General features: G+C 51.5%; 2 protein-coding genes across 3 annotated transcripts in view; both read right to left on the bottom strand.

The window, feature by feature from the left end:
* Window positions 1–1552: 1552 nt before the first annotated feature.
* KIRREL1 (kirre like nephrin family adhesion molecule 1) overlaps window positions 1553–19356 on the bottom strand; it is a 109100-nt gene continuing 91296 nt past the window's right edge. Inside the window, exons 4-15 of one of the 2 annotated variants that reach the window (XM_015112606.3) lie at window positions 16961–17118; window positions 14823–14973; window positions 13724–13829; window positions 13430–13578; window positions 12778–12905; window positions 11924–12098; window positions 11734–11834; window positions 9994–10192; window positions 7782–7889; window positions 7466–7605; window positions 6831–6908; window positions 1553–6582 (exon numbers count right to left, since the gene is read on the bottom strand). In XM_015112606.3, coding sequence (XP_014968092.2) covers window positions 6106–6582; window positions 6831–6908; window positions 7466–7605; window positions 7782–7889; window positions 9994–10192; window positions 11734–11834; window positions 11924–12098; window positions 12778–12905; window positions 13430–13578; window positions 13724–13829; window positions 14823–14973; window positions 16961–17118 — 1970 coding nt within the window. In that variant the 3' untranslated portion in view covers window positions 1553–6105. The remainder of the gene's footprint in view (window positions 6583–6830; window positions 6909–7465; window positions 7606–7781; window positions 7890–9993; window positions 10193–11733; window positions 11835–11923; window positions 12099–12777; window positions 12906–13429; window positions 13579–13723; window positions 13830–14822; window positions 14974–16960; window positions 17119–19356) is intronic. The other variant, XM_001116954.5, reaches the window with a different exon arrangement.
* On the bottom strand, window positions 3946–4699 carry LOC106993005 (uncharacterized). The gene is given in 3 exon segments (XM_077941657.1): window positions 3946–4231; window positions 4233–4255; window positions 4258–4699. Coding segments are annotated over 3 exon segments (624 nt in total). The 3' UTR covers window positions 3946–4072.

Consider the following 19356-nt stretch of genomic DNA (forward strand, 5'->3'; position numbering starts at 1 on the left):
GACTTCAAGCCCTCTTGGAAATGGGTTGCATTATTTCGAAAGTATTTTTTCATCCAGACAGCTCTTACATCCTGTCTTCCTCTCTATGTTGGGTGTCCCTTATGTACAAAAAAGGCTACTGTAAACTGTCTTGAGTTTGCTTGGTTGTTAACTGAAGAAAACAATAAACCCTATTTCTCTAATGATTTATAGCTTTAAAAAACATTATATGGGCCAAGCGCAGTGGATCACACCTGTAATCCCAGCGACTCCAGAGGCCGAGGTGGGTGGATTACTTGAACTCAGGAGTTCGAGACCAGCCTGGGCAACACAGTCTCTACAACAAAACAAAATAAAAGTCCAAAACAAAATAAAACAAAACATTATCTGAAAAAGCATTATCTGAAAACAATTTCAGGTATCTGCAAACACTCCTGAGAAATGAGCAAAGTGAAACCCATGGGAACTCAACTCAGGGAATTTAGGATTTCTCAGCAGGATGGCCTGTGTGTGTGTGCACTCCTGCACCATCTGTTTTTTCATTCTGCTTCACTACAAGTTCAAAAGGTTGGAGACCTCGTAACTTTGCTTTTTACCCAAACCACAGCATTTTAAATAAACAAAACCAGCCATTCTTACACACCTGTCCCAATTCCTTTGGGATCTGGAACTCGGATTGAAAAGTCTCCCCCTTTCCCATTCCCATAATGTGATCTGGCACAGAACATTTGGATGCTGTGTTCCAATAGCAGGGGGCCTCCAGCTGTTTGTCCCTGAACTGCCATAATTGGCCTCAGGGTTCTGCACAAGTGGCAAACTAGAGAATACATTTTTGCCCCATGGCCTGGAGGTGGCACAAACACTGTTTCTGCAATTTCAGTCCAAACCTGTTTTTTCCCCAAACCAGAACTATCACCCAGAGTCAGGCAGGCTTTTAAGTAACTAGCCGTTAATGCATTAAACAACACAAAACATGGTACTTTTTAAAACATTTATATTTATATATATAAAAAAATTAAATATATATAATATATAGTGTGTTTGAGACTAAAAATATAGTACATAATATTTTAAAAAAAAGAAAAAAAGTAGAATAGGAAAAGGTGTGAGGGACACACAGATACACATTGCTAAAAACCTACGATGGTTTGTCCTAACAAAAATAATATCTTTTTTTTCTCTTCTCTTAATTATCATCATGGATCCATTTATTTCTGGGGTCTGGGTGGAGAAAATTCAACTGGAGCTAGAAATGGATGTTGCAATCCCAAGAATGGCTGGGTAGAAAATGTGACCAAAGGGAGCCCTGGGCCTCTTCTGGTGAAATTGGACACCTCAAAATTTTCTGGGTCACTGTTGCTAACAAGATTGTGTGGAGTTTCATTGTATTGGGATTTTGGCTGCTCTCTCCCCAGAGTTAGGGTATTCTCAGGGGGGCAGCATCTGAAGAGCTCCAGAAGCAAACAGAAGAGCTCAGGGCCCATCAGTACTCAACAAGGCCGGTGGTTGGGGCCAGCAAAAAACCAGGGTAGGGACAGCAGACTGGCAGGAACGAGTGACAGTTCTATGCAAATGGAGTTATTATTATTATTTTATTATTATTAAGGGCAGGTTTGTACCAGAACTGCCCAGTATGGCCTGTGACTTCTGCGCAGCAATTATTTCTCCAGGGACAGGGCCTGGAGCTCCCTCACAGTGATGCAAAGAAATGGGATTCCCCACTAACCCCCCACACACACCTCCTTCCTACCAAATCACACATCTCTCAGTCCTCTCCAGCAGCCCAGAAGTGAGCATCGGGACCACGCTGACAAAGGTGAGCCAATGCCTTTCACAAAAAGCCTGGCCTTGAGGAGAGGAGGAGCAATACCATAGGGGGATAGGAGGAGGCCAAGAGAAGGGAATGGGATATTTAAATGCTAATTTTATAGCGTCTTCACAAAAATAAATGCCTTTCAATTACATCCCTTGGCCTGTGCACTTCAGTGTTCATTACGGCCTTGCCAGGGTCAGGAGCTTCACTAATCCTTTTGGGCGATTATCAACATGCACAGTGGCCTGCAGAGGCACCAAGCGGTGGCCTGGCTCAGGTCAGACAGCACTAACTTGGGGAAGCCAGGATTTCTGAGGCCAGGATGCTTGGGGAGGAACTGGAGCTTAGCTGTGGGGACAGAACCTTCCACACAGCAAAGAACAAGACAGTTCGCTCCAAATGGGGTCTTGGCTTTAATGCGGCTTTCTTCAAACCCAAATGGCTGAACATTGCTATGAACGTGGGTCATGTATACTGAGACATCGATTCCGTTTTATGGAGCCTGGGACTGTGGCTCCTGACAGGTTAACGAGAGGGCACGAAACTCCAGTGCAACGTGCTCCATTTTGAAAGCAGCTAAAGCTCCCCTCAGAGTGAAGAGGAAAGTAGCCCTGCTGGGATAAGGGGAGAGCACACTGCCTGAAGACAGGGTGCTCACATGAACATTTTCACTCCAAGCAAGACAGTGATGAGAGCACAGCACTGCTCCCATCTTGGACCCTTGCCTTTCTCACTGACTAGGCTTTTTGCTTCATGCAAATTCTGTGGCTGGACTTTGAGGGATCCAGAATTTAGGATATAGGGCGGGCCCTTTACGAGGGAAGTGACCATGGCTCAGCCAAAATCACAAGATCCTTTTCAAGATCCAGAATGTATTCCAAAACTGTTGTACCCCTTTCCCTCCACTGGCTCCCCTTGCAAGCTGCTCCTTCTCAGGCGGGAGCAGCTGTGCATACTCCCCGACCTCTGGCTCCAGGCACCTTGGACTGCAGGCTTCACCTGTTTGGTAAGAAGAGCAAGCTGTCCCTGGGCCGGAGGAACGTTCCTAAGGATCAGGGTGGAGGAAGGCTACTCCCATTTTCCCTTACAGAAGCAGTGCCTGAAACCTAGGCACATAATATGCCTATGTGCATACTATGCCCTGCCCTGGCAAAAGACACGTTTGCAAACCAATCAGAAATGAGTGGGGAGCAGCACAGATGACCCAATAGCCAAAGGATAGCCCCACATCAACTTTACTCTGAGGCTTAGGGTGTGTTTTGTGTTGTTGTTTGGGATAAAGGGGTCCCTGGTGGAAACTAATTCACAACACGTCTGACAAGATAATGAAGCCCATGGTGAAAGCTGCTTCTTCGAACAGGAGAGAACCCCCCGACCAGCTCCCCAGCACTCACCATGCTTGCTACTGTTCCCAGTTCCTTGCCAGCAATGGGCAGTCCCACCCCTACTGGCAGCACAATGGGTATAACAAAACCAGAATAGTTTTAGGTTTGTGCAACTCTCCCCCTTCATTTTACAGGCCAGACAAATTGGGGGCAATGAACAGAAAGTTAGGCCAAGATCTAACCTTGGCAGCTTCAGGACTGGGTCCTGGGTCTCCTGACCTCTAGTCCCTTGCTCTTTCCACTAAAACAAGCCGTCAAAGGTGATCAGGATCACCAACTACGGAGGCACCGCCATGTTGCAGGACTCCAGGATTCAACAGCAAAGCTCTGTGATCAAGGATGCCTTCCACTCCCCAGAAGAGCTATTCCACTGGGCCCTTCAGGTAGGTTCCAATTCAGATTCTGACGGCACCAACATGTCAGTTACAGAGGGCAGAGACGACCTTGGTTGCTGATGCTTCCCTGTGCCTTCCTGGGTGCCTGCTTGACACCCAAGAGGCTCTGGTTAATGTGTTAAGGAATAGAGAACAGTGAACTAGCTCTGTGTCAGGCTTCTGAAAACTAGGCTTCCTTTCTCAACCATTTTCCCTGCACCATTAGCTCAATTACCTAGTAGCCTTAGGCCCTCTCTCCATCATTTCAGTAGAATGAAACTGATACTTAAGCCAAAAAGGGACAAATAAGAGAATCTAGCCAAACCCAAAACAAGAACGATTTTTTTGGAATGTTCATGTTTAAAAAGCCACCATCTTTAGACTTTAAGTCTTTGGATTACCCATGGCTTCTGGTTTTTGTGAAAATAATATAAATTTGCATGAATTTGTCTGTACAAGAACCTGAATTTCTTGACAGACCTTCCCACTGAGCTCTCATAAAAGGACTCTATAGAAAGGTATCAGCTTCCAGGGATGGAATACAGCTGGAAGCCTGTAAATGCCCCAGGTAGGGCCCAGTCCACAGGATTTTTCCCTGCTGAAACGAGGGAGGATGCAGAGGCTTCCTGCGAGGTTAAAACCAGAGCTACTTGCTTCCTGGGTATCATCTGGTCCTTCCTAGCAAGGGGTTGGCCAGGAATGTCGCCCCCAGACCCATCTGTAAGGGCGGTAATGGCCTGTGGCTGATAAGCATGTAACTCATTAAAGCGAACATGAGTTATGAATGGTGACCACGGAGAAAGGGCGAGGAACATTTTGGGAACTGCACCAGAGGCCCTGCCTACCACTGGGCTGCACATGCAGTTGGGGAGGTGGGAAACAGGCAACTCCAGACACTGCTTCTTAGGGAGGCGTGGCTGGGGCAGGGGTACAGGTTCTCCTTGGAGCTCCTGTTCTCTTTGGTCAGAAGGTGGTGGCTGAGAAGCAGTCACATGGAAGGTGTGTGTTGGATGTGCGTGCACATGGAGGAGGAGGAATGGCCCGTGGAATGCCTGTGGTGCCCTTCCGCGCCACCTTCTCCCGGTCAGCACAAGTTCTCTGTCAGGGCCATTTCCAGGCCCCTTACCTCTCCAGGTCCCCTCACCCATCTCTCTCCTAACACTGTAACACTTAACAGTGTGTCCGAGGCTCACAAGTACCCGCTCCCTGCACAACCGCCCACGTAGGGTCGGTCATCCAAAGCTTGACACTCAAGGCACTGAAAGTGGAAGAAGGAATCTGATTGGTCCAAGAAAAAAAAAAAAGACACTTAAAAAACCAAAACCTGTCTCCCACACCCCCTGGAAAGTGGCCTCCAACCAACTGATGGTACCTAGGGTAGGAGAGTAGAGCCGGAGAGCCAGGCCCCCTCCCTAACCCTATCGGAGCCCGCTGTGTGACAGGTCTGGCAACCTGAATGTTTAAAAATGGATTCAAAGTGCTTGGAGACTGAAAGAATAATGGAGGGTGTTAGAAACCCCATGGAGAAGAATAGGTACCACCTTTCCTTTCCAATGGGACTTGTATTTGGGTGGGGGAATCCCTACATCTTTTCTTCCCAAATGAGGTTTTCATTGTTTTTTGTTTCCTTTGAAAAATTATACAGCACCCCCCACCCCTACCTCACCACTCCTCAAACCAGCTCAAGAGTTAAAGCCAGGAAGTGGGGCAGACTGGGGAGAGGAGACCTGTGTGGCTCCCTCTAGTGTTGGTTCTGGAAACTGCTGCGCAGCACACAGCGGTCTCTGGGTCAATCAGGACATGGTCCTGGCCTTTCTTTCTCCACCAGGACCCTGACTTATCTGGCTGGCCCAGCATAGACGAGAAGGAAAGCGGGCAGTGCTGCCGGGGATTCCTGGATCCCTCTGCATGCTGACAGACAGCTGTCCACAGTGGGCCAAGGTGACTGGCATTTTGATCCCAGCTGAATGAAGGCTGGATTTGAATGCAGTGCCAGGGCTGTTCTGTAGACAAGAGCGAACATAAATCCAAGCTCCCTTCTGCAGTACCCTGAGGAAGGAGAGATGCACCCAGGGCACGAATGCAAACAACACAGGGACTGGCCAGGCTATCCTGTTTTCCACCTGTCTGTGCCACAGCCACCCACTCCCATACTTCATGTCCCTAGGCCAAAGCCTGCCCACCCTGGGTACCCCCATTTCCACTTATGGGAGATCAGAGGGGTGGGATAGAAAGGGAATGCTAAAAAGTGCCCCCTCTGCTCTCCCTAACCTTCACTTTCCCTGTCCCCATTCTAGGGTCAGGCAAGAGTGCAGGTCAGAAGAGACACATCCTCCCGAAGAAGAGGGAAGGGCAGGCCCAGGAGGCTGGGGCATGCAAAGAGCACCATCCTCGGGACGGGGTGTTTCTGGGAGACCTGCTCCCCACCTGCCACGGTGGGAGGAAGAAGGCTGGTCCGAGAAGGGAGCAATGAGCAATGCCCCTGAATATCAGGGAACAGCTGTGAAAGCCTTCTCCTCTGCCCCGCAGAGATGCCCCAGCCAGGCTCTGGCCCCTACACGTGAGTCTGCATGCGCTGCTGGAATCGCTGGCCGTAGTCCGAGTGCTGGGAGGTGTAGGAGAATCGAGTGGCTGTGGCGTACTTGCCAATGGGGTCATACGCCTCATATGGGGTCCGCTCCAGGCCAGAGGGTGGGGCCTGGGGGTAGCCCAGTCGGTAGGTGGGGTACCCGGCTGCCCCAGGGAAGGGATGGGAGTTGAACTTCTCATAGTTCTCGTAGGACAGCTGACTGGTTGTGTCGGTGCCAGCTGGGGCAGCAGGGCCAGGGGGTGTGGGCTCAGGGCCATAGTCAGAGGCAGGGGCCCGGCTATAGGTGTTGAGCTGGGCATAGCCGCTGGAGTGGGAGAGACGGGATGAGGGGCGGCCGTCGAAGCGGGCAGGGCCAGGGGCACGGTAGTCAGCATAGAGCACTGCCCTGGAAGATGGGCGGTCTTCATGGGCGCGCACGTTGTAGTAGCCATTGGTGGGGTCCTGGGGGCAATGAGAGAAGAGGATGGAGGCAGTGTTCCCTCTTGGTTGGGGATCAAGTCTCACCACGGCCTTCTGGGCTTCCTCCTCTGGCTCTCCCTATGTCCCCATCTAGCATTCCACCTCCTCTGCTCCTTCAAAATCCCTCCCAACCACTCCTCCCCGAGTCTGTCCTCACCTCCCTGCTACAGGCCCTCAGAAACCCACTGGTCCACCAGCCCTCATGCCCTGGCCCCTTCCCCCTTTCCCACCTTCATCTCATACTCCTCCCGGGTGTCAATAGTGTCGCAGCGCAGGTCCTGCTTCAGATCCACATCATCCTTAAACGACTGCAGAGCAGCAGGAGTGGGGCGTCAGCAGACAGAAGCCCTGCTCTTTTCGACTCTCACCAACCCCTCCCCACACTCAGAGGCCACCTGCTCACAGGAGGGGTCTGAGGTCAAGGGCAGACTTGAGTTCTCGGTTCTCTAGGCAGAGGCTCTAGGATGTGGTGGGAAGAGACCAGAGACCTCGGTTCGAGCACTAGTTTGGTTGCTAACATGTAATGGGACCTTGTATATGTCACTGCCCCCCTCCAGGGCTGTTTCCTCACCTCAGCAATGAGGCAGATGGACCAGAAAGCCTCTGGGGGCTTCCAACTTTCACACTCTGTGGGGCAAAGGAAGTCTTTGGAGAACCCCAGCTGCCTATCCTCTGCTGGAGGAAACTAGCCTGGGGTGTGTGTGAGAGAGAGAGTATGTGTGTGAGTGTGGGAGAGTGTGTGTGGCAGGACCAGGGAAGGCCGTTTGAGGAAGGAGAGAATGACCACGGTTATTAGAGATCTGGGATGGAGCTGTTCCTCAGAGGGTGGAGAAGGCAGGAGGCCAGCGAGGAGCAGGACCCTCACCGAGTAGATGGCCTTCATGACCCGGGTCGCTGTGGAGACGCTGGCAGTGTCATCCTCCCGGTCAGAATGCATTGTAAGTGGCTCTCGGTTCACTGTCTCCACCTTGATATCCAGCTTCCTCAGGGTAACGTCTTTGCGACCTGGGATAGGAGAGGCAGCTTGGACTAAGTGCTTCCTGCTGGCCTCTGCAGTGGTTGCTTCAGGCTCCCTCTGGGCTGGAGCTCAACGGCCAACCCCCCCATCCATCCCAACACTGCCTGTCACAGCCCTGGAAGGGCCAGGGGAAGGCTGTGGGCTGCACAGGGCCCATACTCACTGCCTTTGCGGCGCCGGTAGAGGAAGAATACCAAGGCGATGAAGAAGAAGATGAGCAGGATGCTCGCACCGATGGTGGCCCCAGCTATGATGCCCACAGGTAACACCTCTTTCGATGGGGAAGGAAAGGTGGAGGCATGAGACTGGAGTTATACTGGGAGCTAAGCTCAGTGCTGGCTGAAGGCTAGGCCACAGCTACAGAGGCAACCTTGGCTTGTGTACAGGGCTAAGTTTTGACTGAGCCTGGGAACAGCATTCAGTTTAAGTCAAGGTTGGATTACAGAGGAAGGTCTGCATTGTAGTTGGATTTTGGTCTGTGATCCAGCTCCATCAGAATGGAGATCATGGTCATGTCTCGTCCCTGCAGCTGGGGCAGGAGTTTGCCCCTGGCCTTGGTTCTGTCGATCTCTGTCCTTCAGCCCACCTGACTATGATGCTTGGCCCTTCGCTTTTGTTTGAGGTCAGCTGTCTCCAGACTCTCCAATCTGCCACCCATATTCCGACATCTTTCATCACCGTGCCATCCATAATACCACTGTGACTGCCCCATGTGCACCTATCTACCCAGGGCTCCAACAGTTTTCCTTGGTTTCCTCTGCTTCCCAGAGCTGAGGAGGAGCTCAGGAATCCTGCTTCCAATCTTCTCTCTCTTCCTAGCAGCTCTAGCTGAATCCAGATCCTGCTTATAGCTTTTCCTCTGTGAGATCCTTCCCTGTGGAGCTCCACGTTACTGTATCTACTCCTTTCTTCCCTACCCCCAACCGCCTTGCTGGCATCCTCAGTTAAGACCGAAGTGATGGACCAGGCGCAGTGGCTCACGCCTGTAATCCCAGCACTTTGGGAGGCTGAGGTGGGTGGATCATGAGATCAGGAGATCGAGACCATCTTGGCCAACATGGTGAAACCCCGTCTCCACTAAAAATACAAAAAATTAGCCGGGGGTGTGGTGGCATGCACCTGTAGTCCCAGCTACGCGGGAGGCTGAGGTAGGAGACTCATTTGAACCTGGGAGGCATGGGTTGCAGTAAGCCAAGATCGCACCACTGTACTCCAGTATGGGTGACAGAGCGAGACTCCGTCTCAAAAAAAAAAAAAAAAAAAAAAAAAGGCGGAAGTGATGGGATGCTGTCATTTTCCATGCGGTGCCCCATCTCCTATGTCAAATGGTTAGTTCTCAAAAAATAAAACAACAACAAAAAAGTGCTTTTCCTCTTTGGACTTGGTAGCTTCCAAAAGTCAAAGGAATACCTCTTTTATCATGTGACATGTGAGAAGTGCCTTAAAGGAGAGAGCACTTTTCTGCTATCAGAGTGACAATTCTTGAAGAGGTAGGGGAACCCATACTTACTGAACACCTATTATATGCCAGGCATTTTGTAAACATTCTCTCATTTAATCCTCACAGCAGCCCAATGAAATGGGCAGCATTATTCCCTTTTGCAGTTCATATGATTATTCTCCATCTGAATATTAATTTGCTACCACTCTGTAAGTCCCTCCACTACACTGAAAGTTTCTTTTTTTTTTTTTTTTTTTTGAGACGGAGTCTCGCGCTGTCGCCCAGGCTGGAGTGCAGTGGCCGGATCTCAGCTCACTGCAAGCTCCGCCTCCCGGGTTTTTACGCCATTCTCCTGCCTCAGCCTCCCGAGTAGCCGGGACTACAGGCGCCCGCCACCTCGCCCAGCTAGTTTTTTGTATTTTTTAGTAGAGACGGGGTTTCACCGTGTTAGCCAGGATGGTCTCGAACTCCTGACCTCGTGATCCGCCCGTCTCGGCCTCCCAAAGTGCTGGGATTACAGGCTTGAACCACCGCGCCCGGCTACACTGAAAGTTTCTTGAGGTCAGGGACTGTGTCTTGTTCACGGCTCTTCCTGCAGACCCTGGGGCAGAGCCTGGCACACAGCAAATGCTCAATACACTTTAACAAAGTGAGGGAATTTCCCCAGTTGAGCATATGGAGGCCAGGTTCTGGTGGGAAGGCCCAAGAGAGTTCTTTCCTTGATGCACACTCTTATAATAGGCAGGAATCAGACGGGAGTAGCCCCAAACCCCTTCACTCCTTATCTCTCAGCCGGGACATCCCTCTGTGTGTCACCTCCCTCAGAGCAGAGCCCAAGGGAAGGGGAGCAGCTGAGCCCTGCCCCTGGAGAAAAGAGGGAGCAGAATCCTCAGGCTTCCCTGCACCCCAGCTGGCAGGCAGCACTGCCAGTCACCTCGCTCTTCCAGCTGGATGATGGCTGTGCCTGGCCCGAAGCTGTTCCAGGCGGTGCAGTTGTAGTGGGTCTGAAAGTCGGCCTCCATGACATTGTTGATGGTGAGCGTGGATAGCACCCCACTGCCTGAGTTGGTCCTCTCCACTGTATAGCGTTCCAGGGTCCCCACCTCCAAGAAGTTCTCCTTCCATGCCCACGCCTGCAGTGGAGAGGGCAGGAAGGAGGTAAGAAAGGGGCAGGTGGCAGAAGCCCATGCCCACGTGTCCCCTGATCCACCCTCAAGGCACCCTCACCCCTATGTGCCATGTGTGCCCCACGAGTCCAGCCTAACACCTCCCTGTAACAAACTTAAGTCACACCTGCTGCCTCACACCCTCGGCACTGACTCTCCACTCAAGGAGGAGCAGTGGCTCCCAAGCATGGCTGACATCAGATTTACCTAGGGAGATTCTTTCAAATGTAGATTTTTGGGACTTATGTCCTACATAGGAATCTCCAGGGAGGAAGAGAATCTCTGTTTTCATAATGATCACATGTGATGTGGATGCAGCTGATGCAATGAACCGACACTGGGAGCCCCAGATGTTGTAGAAAAAGTTCTGCATGGGTCCTCAACAACGCTGGGCTCCTCTGCCCATCGAGCTCCTGTGTGGCCTCCCCGTCCCTCTCTAGGCCTCATTTTCTTCATCTATACAATGACAGAACCAGGCTAGGGCCAGACAATGCTCAAGATTTCTTTCAGCTCTGATAGTCTGTGATTCTAACTAAGCGTAACTCAATCTTTAGGCATAACGTTAACCAACCCACACGACCTGCCTGACTGGCTCTGAGACTGATCCACAGACTTATAATAGGCAGAACCCACAACGGGGTATCCCTGGACCGTTCCGTCCCTGACCTCTCAGCTGGGCCATTCCCCTGCGTGGCCCCTTCCTCAGAGTGGAGCCTAAGGGGAGGGGAGCAGCCGAGAACTGGCTCCTTTCCAGGGATCAATCCTCCTAGATCTGCAAGGAAAGCCCCCCGGGAGCCCAGCCGCCTGCTGCCCGGGCAGCCGTGGTAATGAAGTGTCCCTGGGCAGCCCTGGAGTTAGCCAAATGGTCATTAAATGTGATGAGGGGTTTGACAGTTAATGGTCACGGAAGGAATTAATGGCTCATGGTGTGGGGGAGAGGAGAAAGGAGGGAGGAGAGTGGCAAGGCAAAGGGGCTGGTAGGAGGAAGGCAAGAGGAGGGAGAGAAGAGTGGGCCAGGCAGGCAGGAGAACTGATGGGATGGGAGGGAGAGGGCAGGAGCCAGAGGAGGAGGAGACAGGGAAGGGGAGGGAACAAGGAAAAGAGCAGGAGGTCAATGACAGGGCAGATGAGGGAGAAAAGAGGGGAAGTGTTAGCCCAGGGGAGAGAGCGGGGAACTAACATGAATTGAGTGCTGGCCTAGGCGTCTCATACCTGTTGCTGCCATGACTTCTCACAGCAACTCTATTAGGTAGGATTTACTGGCCCTGTTTTGTAGATGAATAAACTGAGGTTCAAAACATTAAGTGATCTGCTCAGGGACACATAACGAGTAAGGGAGGAGGTGGGATTTGAGCAGGTAAAGGGACAGAGGGACAGAAAGCAGAAGATTCGAAGATGGAAACGGGACAGGGAAGTTGAAGGAGCAAAACCAGCAGAGGTGAGAGGAGACTGGGCCTGGGCAAAGAAGCAGGGAGGGCTGGCTGTCCGCAGGCAGGCCCACCACTCACTATGCGGTCTGGGGGTGGTGTGCTCCCAATGAAACACTCCACCTTGCCACCGTCACCCCTCACAGCGTACTGCACCGCCTCACTGGAGATGATGGGGGGCCCTGCAAGCAAGAAGACACACATCAGAACCAGTTAAAAACCTCAGTGCCCGCCCACCCAGGCCCGGCTGCCTCTCAGGCCACTGACTCACCGTTCACATAGAGCGGCACCTCCCTCTCAGCCACTCCGATTCGAGGCACAATGGCCCGGCAGGTGTAGGTGCCAGCGTCTGCCTGAGTCACCGACTTCAGCAGCAGCTGGTTGCTGTTACTCAGGACCTGGGCAGAGAGAGCAGCCTCGGGTGGGGAGCCAGGAGGCCTGGGCCCCTAGGTCCATGAGGGCCCCACATCGGAGGCATTGGAAAGAAAGCAGGAAGGGCCACAAGTGAATTCCCAGAAAGGAAAAGGGATTCCCGAGTCCATTTTGGTCCATGCTCTGACTCTACACAGGTTGGCACGTAAATACCCCATCTCTGCAAGAGTGGGCAGGGATGGGGTGGAGGCCAGAGAGGGCGGGTGAAGGCTGCAATCATTTTAGGAGGATGCAGCCTCTTCTGATGATCTGTCATGTTTTCATTGCCAAATGAAGTAGGACGTTTTACTCTGAGATTCCTCTTCCTGCAGTTCTGGCCCAAATGGTCTAATGGGCATCTCTGCAGAGCTATAGACTCCAGCCTTCTCTAGCGAATCGCCTCAGCTTCCCCACCCCCCTGTGCAGCATTATTTACCAGACCTTTGCCACTGCAGCAGGCCCATCCCAGGCCCTCTCCCTTCCTCCCATCCCACCCTGCTTCCCATGCATAGCTGAGTTTGTCCCCCAAGTGCTTCTGAACTGGGCAGCAGTCCTGTGAGAAGAGGTGGGGATAACTGTAAGCACCTTCTCCTTCAAATCCCAAGACCCTAGAAATAGCCCAGGTTCAAAGATGATGCTGCAGCCCCCCATCTACTCCCATCTGTGGCCACACCCCTTCCTCCCAGCATTCAGAATAGGCAGTAAGAGTCTTACCATGTTTGAGTCCTTTTTGGTCCAGGTGAGAGTGAGGGGGGGATTCCCAACCCAGACACAGGTGAGGGTCACATCAGAGCCAATGTCTGTAGTTGTGGGTTTGGGGTCGACTACAATCCGGGGGGCGACTGTGAGGGAGAAAGAAGCCACTCGTTAGGGTCTCAAGCTCACGGGGTTAACTCCAATCAATCTTCTTCCTCCTGCCCTGCTACCTCCCCATTCATGGAGCCGTCCCCGACTCTGCCCCAGGCCCTCCAGGGCCCTGCTCTCTGTCCCCGTCCCTGCCCTCCCGCTCTCTGTCCCCGTCCCTGCCCTCCCGCTCTCTGTCCCCGTCCCTGCCCTCCCGCTCTCTGTCCCCGTCCCTGCCCTCCCGCTCTCTGTCCCCGTCCCTGCCCTCCCGCTCTCTGTCCCCGTCCCTGCCCTCCCGCTCTCTGTCCCTGTCCCTGCCCTCCTGCTCTCTGTCCCCGTCCCTGCCCTCCCGCTCTCTGTCCCCGTCCCTGCCCGCCTGCTCTCTGTCCCCGTCCCTGCCCTCCCGCTCTCTGTCCCTGTCCCTGCCCTCCCGCTCTCTGTCCCTGTCCCTGCCCTCCTGCTCTCTGTCCCCGTCCCTGCCCTCCCGCTCTCTGTCCCCGTCCCTGCCCTCCCAGCTACTCACAGTGGACATTTACTAAAGTGCTGACATTGGTGCTCCCCACTTTGTTGTGAACCTCACAAGACACAGGCTCCGTGAAAAAGGAATAATCCACATTTGTCTCATAGCGACTCTCGTGGGCGTCTTCAATCAAGAAACCCCCTTTGGCCCACCTGGGGGAGGAGGCAACACAGAGGTGGGATCAGGCCTCAGACCCTCTCAACTACATCCATGATGCTTGGCCTCCCCAGTACAGCCTCCGATCCCAACCTCTTCTGTCTCACTCACTGGAGTGCTCCCAGCCTCTGACCCCCTCACCTGTAGCCCAAGATCTCGGGGTTGGCTGTGGCCTGGCAGGTAAAGACAACACGCTCACCCTCCTGCACCGTCTGTGGCTCAACGGACAGGGTCACTGTAGGAGGGTCTGCAAAGTAGAGCACAGGGAGTCAGGGTCTTTTCTGTCCCTTGAGTTTCTTTTTCCCTCCCTAACACATACACTCAGACCCGACCACTCTCAGGGGGGATCTGGGAATTTGAGGTTGCAGTGTATCAGCTCCAATTAACACGCTGTCTTCCTCACCTTTTCCACATGGAGCCTCTAGGGGGCCTGCTAGGGTGACCACCAATGAAGGCACCAAAGGGACAAATAACGCAATGGACTAATGACCCACTGTGGCCGCTAGGCGTCAGTGTGAGCTTTCTTGGCTCACTAAAAGGGATGGGGTGTGGGCATCCCCAGTTGCTGCCCACACCCCCATGGCTCCCTGGGCAGAGACAATTTATTACACACCTACCAGGTAAGAATACTCCATGCTAGATGCTCTTCTGCTATATCTCATTTAATGCTCACAACCCCAGGAAGCAGGTCCAGGTCCACAGTCCCTTATTTGAAATCCTTAGGACTAGATGCATTTCAGAATTCAGAATTTTTCAAATTTAGAAAGGCAATGCTGTGCATAGAGCGTTTACTGTGTAAGATCCCCAGCAGCGTCTGGGCTACATCCCATAGTCACATATGAATACATATGCAGTGAAACTTAAGACTAAATTAAATAAAAGACTATGAAGAGCCTTGGTTGAGGCTTTGCCACCAAATCACTTTTAGTTTGAATAAGGGACTGTAGGCCAGTATTTTATCTTTTGCAATATACAGTATACAGAATTGGAAACGGAGGCCCAGAGAGTATAAATCATTGACTAATAACAGGCTGGTTTAGACCTGGGGAATGCCTGACTCCACAGCCAATGCTCTACCAGCCCTTAGTCCCCACAGTTCAATCCAGGGAATGAAAGATGTGACAAAGGCAAGTGTTTGTCCTGGGGACCGTAGGGGGACTCTTAGTTTGTGCTTCTCAAAAAGCTGCCTACATTCCCCTCCTACCCCACTGCTCCAGACTGCTCCCCCCAGCCCACTCACGGTGCACGTCCAGCTCAATGGAAGTCTCCTTGCCACTAGGGATGGCCTCGTTCATGCTTCGGCAGGTGAAGACACGCCCAATGTCCAGGTCTGTGGGGTTAATGAGCAGTTGGCTCACGGTGGTCTCCCTCTTCCCATCCTTCAGCAATTCCTGGAACATGACAAGGGTGGGAGATATGGTCAAGCTAAAAGCCCCCTCCACTTCTCTTAAGGCGACCTCACTCAGAGGTGGGCTTGAGCTGCAGGGATACTTTAAAGCTCAACCCCCTTCACTCCCACAACCTCTTCCCTGTGTGTGTGTGTGTGTGTGTCTGTTTAATCAATAGACTATTAATTATCTTTTAATTAAAATTATATATTTTTAGGGTCTTGCTATGTTGCCCAGGCTGGCCTCCAAAGCCTGGACTCAAGCAATCCTCCTGCCCAAGCCTTCTGAGTAGCAGTGACTACAGGAGTGTGTGCCACCATGCCCACATCACAGACTATCTTTTGGAGCAGTTTTAAGTTTACAGAAAAATTGAGCAAAAAGTACAGGGGGTTTCCATATACCCTCCTCCCTGACCTTACAGTTTCCCCCATTCCTAACACCTTGCATTAGAGTGATAAGTCTGTTACAACTGATGGACCAAAACTAACATATTATTATTAAGGCCACAGTTTACATTAGAGTTCACTCTTTGTGAGTCCAGCGCAAATCCCTTCTCTTCTGGAAAGCCTTCTGCAGCCAGCCCAGCCCTCAGAACTCTCTCCCAGCCTGAATGTATGCCCTTAGAGTCAGTGTGTCCTGCTCACAGCTCTAGGCACATCCAGTCTTGCTTGTAGGCACCATGTGTGAGTATTTCAAGATTGGGTTTCTTCTGCTAAACTGTAAATTCCTTGAGGGCAGGGAAGGGACTCACAGGCTCGAAGTCTTACACTTGCTCAGTGACAGCCAGGGGTCGCTAAATATGGTCACAGGAACCCTTGAGCTGTTTTCTATACTGCAAACTGCCTGAGGGAAGTCATATTATTAATCAAAGTAAGGCCCCATGGTTTGACCACCATGCATGCAGCTTTGCTGGACAGGCACAGTTCAGGGCCAGTGCAGTAACATTGGCTCCCTCGTGCTGCTTCGAAGCTCCATTGTCTTTAATGAATATGAAAAATGGGGGTGGATGACAAATGGATATTAACAAACCAACTTGTTTCATTGCCAAAATGTAGCCCTGATGAAGAAAAATAACAGTTTTTGGTTGTGAAAAGGTTAAGTACCACTGAGGCCGAATTATCATTTGTCAAATGAGAAACTAAGGCCAGAAAAAAGTGAAGTGAATTTTTCAAGGTCACACAGTGTGTTGAGGGCAGAACTGAAGCCAGAAGCCAGGTATACTGGGATTGCACACTGAGGAGCATGGGAACATCTCCCTCCCCACACTGAGAATTGCTCCTGCAGCACCAGCAAAGGGCTAGATACACATATGTTCACCCACAGCTGGCAGGGTAACCCCAAACAGGAAATCTGGATTTCAATTCCAGCTGTACTGTCCACTGTGCTATGTAATCCTGGGCAAGTCACTTGATATCTTTCATGGCTTCCTCGTCTATAAAATGTATACAGGGATCCCTGCTTCCCCAGCCCCTTTGTTGTGATGACTGGAATAATCTGACAAACAGATGCTGAAGGAAAGAGGTAGAAGTGATCAGTGGAGAGAAAGCACAGTCAGACCCAGGTACAAACCCCAGCTCTGTGCCAGCTGTGTGACCTTGGACAAGTCACTCAACCCCTCTGAGCACCAGTTTCCTCCTTTGTGAGTTGGAAATAATGCCTCCTTTATGGGACTCCTATGAAGATTAAGAGAGACTGTCCATAAAGTGCTTAGCGTGCACAGTGTCTGGCACTCAGTAGGTGTTTAATCCATGGCAACTTACTATTACTATTAATCTCTGCTCAGCTACTGAATGACACAGTAAACCTGGGAATTCATTTCTCTTCTCTGGGTTTCAGTTTTCCCAACTGTAGAATGAGAGGGCTGAACCAGATGACCTCTAAGCCCCTCTCACGTCTGTGTGCTCCTGAGTCTGTGGTCAAACCCCTGTGGGAAACGAGAGGTGAGCTGGGCTAGGCCCAGGAGGAGCTGGGGGAGCTGGCCGGAGCTCACCGTGCTGGCCACAGCGCCCTCCTGCTGCGTCCCGTCCCGGAACCAGATGATGGTGGCAGCAGGCTTCGCATTGAAGGCCCGGCATGTGAGGTTGTGGGGGGTGCCTGCCTGCAGTAGAATCACGGGGCCTCCGTCAATCCTGGTGTCATCTGGGGGGACTGTGGGAGAAAGCAGAGCAAAGTCAGTGCAGGGTGTGGCTAACACTTCCCTGATGACCAAAACTCCTGCCTCTGGAAGCATCCTTCCACCTGCACGTGCGCCTCTAGGTAGGCAGTACCACCCTACCCCAACCTCCAACCACTGTCTCCGTTGCTTTTGTGGTGGCTTCACCTAGGTCCTCAGCTCACACATCTTTCCCAGTCCTTGTCTGTTTTTCTTTGCTGGCCTATAATATTTTCTGGTACTCCATGCCCCTACTGGTTTTGTTGTTGTTGTTGTTTGTTTGATTTTGAGATGGAGTCTCGCTCTGTCGCCCAGGCTGGAGTGTAGTGGTGCCATCTTGGCTCACTGCAACCTCCGCCTCCTGGGTTCAAATGATTCTCCTGCCCCAGCCTCCCAAGTGGCTGGGATTATAGGCGCCCACCACTGCTCCCGGCTAATTTTTGTATTTTTAGTAGAGAGTAGGGGTTTCACCATGTTGGCCAGACTGGTCTCGAACTCCTGACCTCTCAAGTGATCTGCCTGCCTCAGCCTCCCAAAGTGCTGGGATTACAGGTGTGAGCCACTGTGCCTGGCTCCATACCCATACAGTTGCTCAGAGCTACACACTACAGATGGAAGCCTCAAACTTAGGGAAGGGCTGGGCTAGCTCAGTACAGCTCATACCCTTCAGAGTCCAGCTTGGAAATGTGGCTACCTCCATAGGACTTCTTGCATCCTCCCTCCTGTCTGCTCCTCTACCCTGGAGCAGCCAGATGGGCTGTCCTGTTACAGTAACCTCCATGTCACACTGCGAGCAGGTTATTTTTCCCTACAGCACAGCTAACTATGTGCCACTTCCCTGCTCAAGCACCTTCAATGGCTACAACTGCCTAGGGCATAAGTTCCAAACATTTCAGCCTCCTGTTCAGGGTCCTCAAGCCAAGACCTGCAATGCAGTGCTTTCCATATGGCATGCCCTTCTCCCACAGCTTCTTTTGAAGTGCTTCTCATCCTGTTCAAATCCCAGTTGATGCACAAGGCTTTCCATGAGTAGCCCACCCCCATCATGGTGACCCCCACCAGTCACTCAGAGCTCTTAGCGCCATCTGCCTTGGATTTTGTTTACTTATAACAGTTATCTAACCCTGCCCCAACCAAAACTGTTATCCCCTGGGAAAACAGCAACCCTGTCTCACTAATGTTTATATGGTCACCAGTGCCTAGAATGTGACCAAAGTAGGCTCTTGCTAAATGTTTAAAGAATTGAATTGACCGATGTCTGATGCTAGCAAACAAGGGGGGCTCTCCCTGCCCTATCTCCCTAGGCTTCTAAGACAAACCACACTGTAAGTTCCCTGAGGGTAGCGTCTGCTGCTGATATACTATCAGCACTTCAATGTCCAGCCCAGTGCTTGGGTGATCACAGGTGCTCAGGGATATTTGCTGAATTAATGAATGGATGCTGATGAAATAAAGGCAGAAGGATTTTGATTATAATTTTTCTGGTCCACACAGTGTTCATCAACCATAAATGAGAAAGGAACTCCTGGGCTCAAGCAATCCTCCCACCTCAGTTTCCCAAGTATCAGAAATTACAGGTACACACCATCATGCCTGGCTAATTTCTATTTTTTGTAGAGACGAGGTTTCACTATGTTGCCGAGGCTGGTCTGAAGCAATTCTCCTACCTCAGCCTCCCAAAGTGCTGGGATTACAAGCATGAGCCAGCATGCCCCACCGATAAAAGATTTTGTTTGCTTCTTGTGAGAAAGACAAGAAAGACTCAGAGGAGGGTCCAGAGGGAACACTCGAGAGGAGACCCTGGGAGACCCACGGTGCCTGGTGGTGGGCAGGGCTGTTCTAGAATTTACACAATGAAGGTCTCTATGCTGGGGTTTCCAGTAGAAACTACTCGAAACCTGTCTTAGCATTCTGTTCAATTCATGTGTGCCTAGTGGTATAGTGGAAAAAGAATAAAACTTGGATTCAGACTGCCTGGTTTCAAATCCTGGTACCTTTGTTCACCTGCCCTGTGATCTCAGATGAGTTCCTAAAGTCCCTGAGTCTCAGTTTCTTCATCAGAGAAGAAACCAAGACATAACAACGCCTACTCACTAGAACCTCGTGAAGATCAGATGAGATACTGTACATAGACTACGGTGTGCAGGGCATGTGTGAGGTATGGAATGTATTAGCCTTACTGCCTGGATGAGAGTAGCAGTGGCTCCAACTCCTGCCTGGCTAATTATCCTCTG

This window comes from Macaca mulatta, chromosome 1, assembly GCF_049350105.2.
Source record: "Macaca mulatta isolate MMU2019108-1 chromosome 1, T2T-MMU8v2.0, whole genome shotgun sequence".
In the NCBI taxonomy this organism is placed as follows: domain Eukaryota; kingdom Metazoa; phylum Chordata; class Mammalia; order Primates; family Cercopithecidae; genus Macaca; species Macaca mulatta.